Source organism: Mandrillus leucophaeus, unplaced genomic scaffold (assembly GCF_000951045.1).
Source record: "Mandrillus leucophaeus isolate KB7577 unplaced genomic scaffold, Mleu.le_1.0 Scaffold55, whole genome shotgun sequence".
NCBI classification, from domain to species: Eukaryota; Metazoa; Chordata; class Mammalia; order Primates; family Cercopithecidae; genus Mandrillus; species Mandrillus leucophaeus.
In genome coordinates this window covers 2,316,126-2,319,987 of record NW_012105919.1, presented here as the reverse complement: position 1 = coordinate 2,319,987, position 3,862 = coordinate 2,316,126, and the positions used below count along the sequence as shown (strand labels likewise).

Sequence of the window (3,862 nt, the reverse complement as noted above, 5' to 3'; positions counted from 1 at the left end):
TTTTTTTTTAATTGTCAGATATGGAAGATTTTAGAACAACATAAAGTCCATGTAGATTTCACTGGCCTTTTTTTTTTTTTTAGGCAAGTTAGGAAATCAACATTGAATCCTAATGCAAAGGAGTTCAACCCACGTTCCTTCTCTCAGGTAGGTTTATTACTTTCTTTGAGGTTATTTAGTCCCCTAAAAAGAAAAATTAGTAGTCCTTCTTCCATACCTGTCATCTGAATTTTGTTTTAGTATGCTAAAACAACCTTCTTTCTTTTTCTTACATGGCCATTAATGAATACTTTTTAGACATTAAAAAAAGGTCTTTGTTTTGTCATCAGTTAGATGTGATCTTGGGCAAATCTTTGAATTTCTCTGACCCAGAATTTGACAATGGGTGGCTAGCTAGGCTATCAGGTTTATAAATATGTCCTCTGCACTTGAGGGTTTTGCATCCTGGATTCAACCAACCATGCATCAAAAATATAGTTAGGATAATCTGTACTGAACACATGCAGACTTTTCCTTGTCTTTATTCCAAAATGATACAGTAAAGCATTTACTTTGTTTTAGGTATTATAAGTAATCTAAAGATGACGTAAAATATATAGGAGGATATGCATAGGTTGTATGCGAATACTTCACAATTTTATATAGGGGACTTGAGCATTCTAAGACTTTGGTATCTTCGTAGTGTACTGTAACCAATCCCCCACAGATACCAAGAGATGACTGCTATTATTATTATTCTACTGAGATCATAAGGTATATTTATTTTTAATTTTTAAAAACACTTCCATCAGTTTCTTAAAAATCACTGCCACTGTTTTTAATATTTTTTAATTGGCAAAGTTTTAAGTTTCTACTGAAACGTTTTTTCTTTTATTGAAATGTGAAAATTGATGTGCTATGTTTTTGTTTTCAATAAAAGGGAAATAGTTAAAGCAAGTAAAATTAGACAGATTGGGAAAATCAGTCTTTAAATTGCCATAATAGTTCATTTATTACCTTGAAATAATTGAATTTATTGTTGTTTTTGTAGCCAAAGCCTTCTACTACCCCAACTTCACCTCGGCCTCAAGCACAACCTAGCCCATCTATGGTGGGTCATCAACAGCCAACTCCAGTTTATACTCAGCCTGTTTGTTTTGCACCAAATATGATGTATCCAGTCCCAGTGAGCCCAGGCGTGCAAGTAAGTCATAGAATTTGATGTTCACTTAGCCTCCCTAATTGTTTGTATCTGACACCAAGCACTCTTAGGTTTTCAGTGACTTGAGGGTGTGATGGTTATGCATAGCCATTTGAAACAGAGAGGCATGCAGAGATTCAATGTGATATTAAGTATAAGGACCTAAATCTGAGAATGTTTTCTGTGAAAAAGATGGTTTAGATTTACTTTAGTTTGGGGTTTGTTCCTTTTAGCTGTGGGTATGATCTAATTTTTAAATGACTAATAGAGAAAATCAGGAAATCTTCTCATGCCTAGCTGTCTAGCAATATAAAACTAAGAGCGACAGAATACCTTGTTATTATCATAGGAACCTAATGTTAATTTTTTTTTTTATTCTCTCAAGCCTTTATACCCAATACCTATGACGCCCATGCCAGTGAATCAAGCCAAGACATATAGAGCAGGTAAAGGTGAGAATAATCCTGCCTGTGTTTGCTTGTAGTTTGCATGCTGCATGAATTGAGTAACTAAGTTTATAATGAATAAATAGTTGTAGTTTAGCTCTGACTTTTTGACGAGGCTATGCTTTGGCTTTTGATGAACAACATTACATAGATATTCACATGGATTTTACAAACAAAAACAGGAGAGGAGAGATGCCCATCAATTTTGATTGTATAGTATCCTCTTCAGTAAGAGTAATTGGAGGCCAGGTATGATGTCTCACACCTGTAATTTTAGCATTTTGGGAGGCCAAGGTAGGAGGGTTGCTTAAGCTCAGGAGTTCAAGATCAGCCTGGACAACAGAGACCTTGTCTCTACTAAAATTCAAAAAAATTAGCTGGGCATGATGGCATACACCTGTAGCCCCCGCTATTTGGGGGACTAAGGCAAGAAGATCACTTGAGCCCAGGAAGTAGAGGCTGCAGTGAGCTGTGACTGCGCCACTGCCGTCCAGCCTGGGCAACAGAGTGAGACCCCGTCTCAAAAATAAATACTGGCCGGGCGCGGTGGCTCATGCCTGTAATCCCAGCGCCGAGGCAAGGCGGGTGGATCACCTGAGGTCAGGAGTTTGAGACCAGCCTGGCCAGCATGGTGAAACCCCATCTCTACTAAAATACAAAAATTAGCTGGACACAGTGGCGCCCGCTGCCCGTAATCCCAGCTGCTAGGCGGGGATGAGGTAGAAGAATTTCTTGAACGTGGGAGGCAGGGGTTGCAGTGAGCCAAGATCGTGCCACTGCACTTCAGCCTGGGCAACAGAGTGAGACTCCATCTCAAAACAAACAAACAAAAAAACAGACTAATTGGCTGGACACAGTAGCTCCATGCCTGATATCCCAGCTGGAGGAAGACTTGAGCCCATGAGTTTGAGAGCAATGTGGGCAATTTAGTGAGAACCTATCTCAAAAAAAAAAAAAAAAAAGTAATTCCAAAGCTTTTTAATCTGAAATCTGATGTAAATCTGAACTTAAATTTGAAGAAGAGGGTTCGCTACATTAATTTACTAGATTGCTAACCTTGCTTTATATATACCTACGGTTATTTCCCCAAAGCTAGAATTTCTTTTGAAGCAGAGGGGCAACTAACTTCAACCAATGTTGAAATCCTATTAGAAGGTTGTTTCGGCCAGGCTTGGTGGCTCCGCGTGTAATTCCAGCACTTTGAGAGGCTGAGGTGGGCACATCGCATGACCCGGGAGTTTTAAGACTAGCCTGGGCAACATGGCAAAAACCCGTCCCTACAAAAAAAAAATAGAGATGTTAGCCAGCCGTAATGGTGTGTTCCTCGAGTTCTAGCTACTTGGGAGACTTGAGGTGGGAGGATCAATTGAACCCAGAATGTCCAGGCTGCAGGGAACTGTGACTGAACCACTAGGCTCCAGCCTGGGTGAAAGAGCAAAACCCTGCCTCAAAAAGAAAAAAAAGATGGATATTTCTACATTAAAATGAGGGAGTTGTTGTATAATCTAGTTGCATAAACTAGTATTTTGTGCTTGTGTGGTTAAAGAGCCTTCATAGAAAAAATCCCCCATTTTTCTTAAAAGGAAATCTTTTGGCCAGGCGTGGTGGCTCACACCTATAAGCCCAACACTCTGGGATGCCGAGGTGGGCAGATCAGTTGAGGTCAGGAGTACGAAACCATCCTGGCCAACATGGTGAAAACCCGTCTGTACTAAAAATACAAAAATTAGCTGGGTGTGGTGGCAGTCGCCTGTAATCTCAGCTACTCAGGAGACTCAGGTAGGTGAATTGTTTGAACTGGGGAGGCAGAGGTTACAGTGAGCCAAGATTGCACTGCTGCGCTCCAGCCTGAGCAACAGAGTGGGACTCTGAAGGAGAAAATAAAGTATTTTTTGATTGCCTTTGAGAGGAGCAGTTGTATATTACTCAGATTTTTAAAAAATTGTTCTTTTATGACTATATTCTTTAAGGGATTAAGGAATTGGCAATATAAGTGCGTATGTTTCAATAAAGAGGATTAGTGATCTTCTAGTGAGAACAGTTTAAATCTATGTTTAGCAGTGTTTCTTTTTTTTTCTTGAGATGACGGAGTCTCGCCCTGTCGCCCAGGTTGGAGTGCAGTGGTGCGATCTCGGCTCACTGCAAGCTCCGGCTCCCGGGTTCATGCCATTCTCCTGCCTCAGCCTCCCGAGTAGCTGGGACTACAGGCGCCACCACCACGCTCGGCTAGTTTTTT

The 3,862-nt window shown here is 40.5% G+C and overlaps 1 protein-coding gene across 1 annotated transcript in view; it reads left to right on the top strand.

Moving 5' to 3' along the window:
• ATXN2 (ataxin 2) overlaps nt 1-3,862 on the top strand; it is a 105,204-nt gene that overhangs the window by 65,100 nt on the left and 36,242 nt on the right. Inside the window, exons 13-15 of the mRNA XM_011997883.1 lie at nt 84-147; nt 1,031-1,183; nt 1,566-1,626. Of these exons, the coding sequence (XP_011853273.1) occupies nt 84-147; nt 1,031-1,183; nt 1,566-1,626 (278 nt within the window). The remainder of the gene's footprint in view (nt 1-83; nt 148-1,030; nt 1,184-1,565; nt 1,627-3,862) is intronic.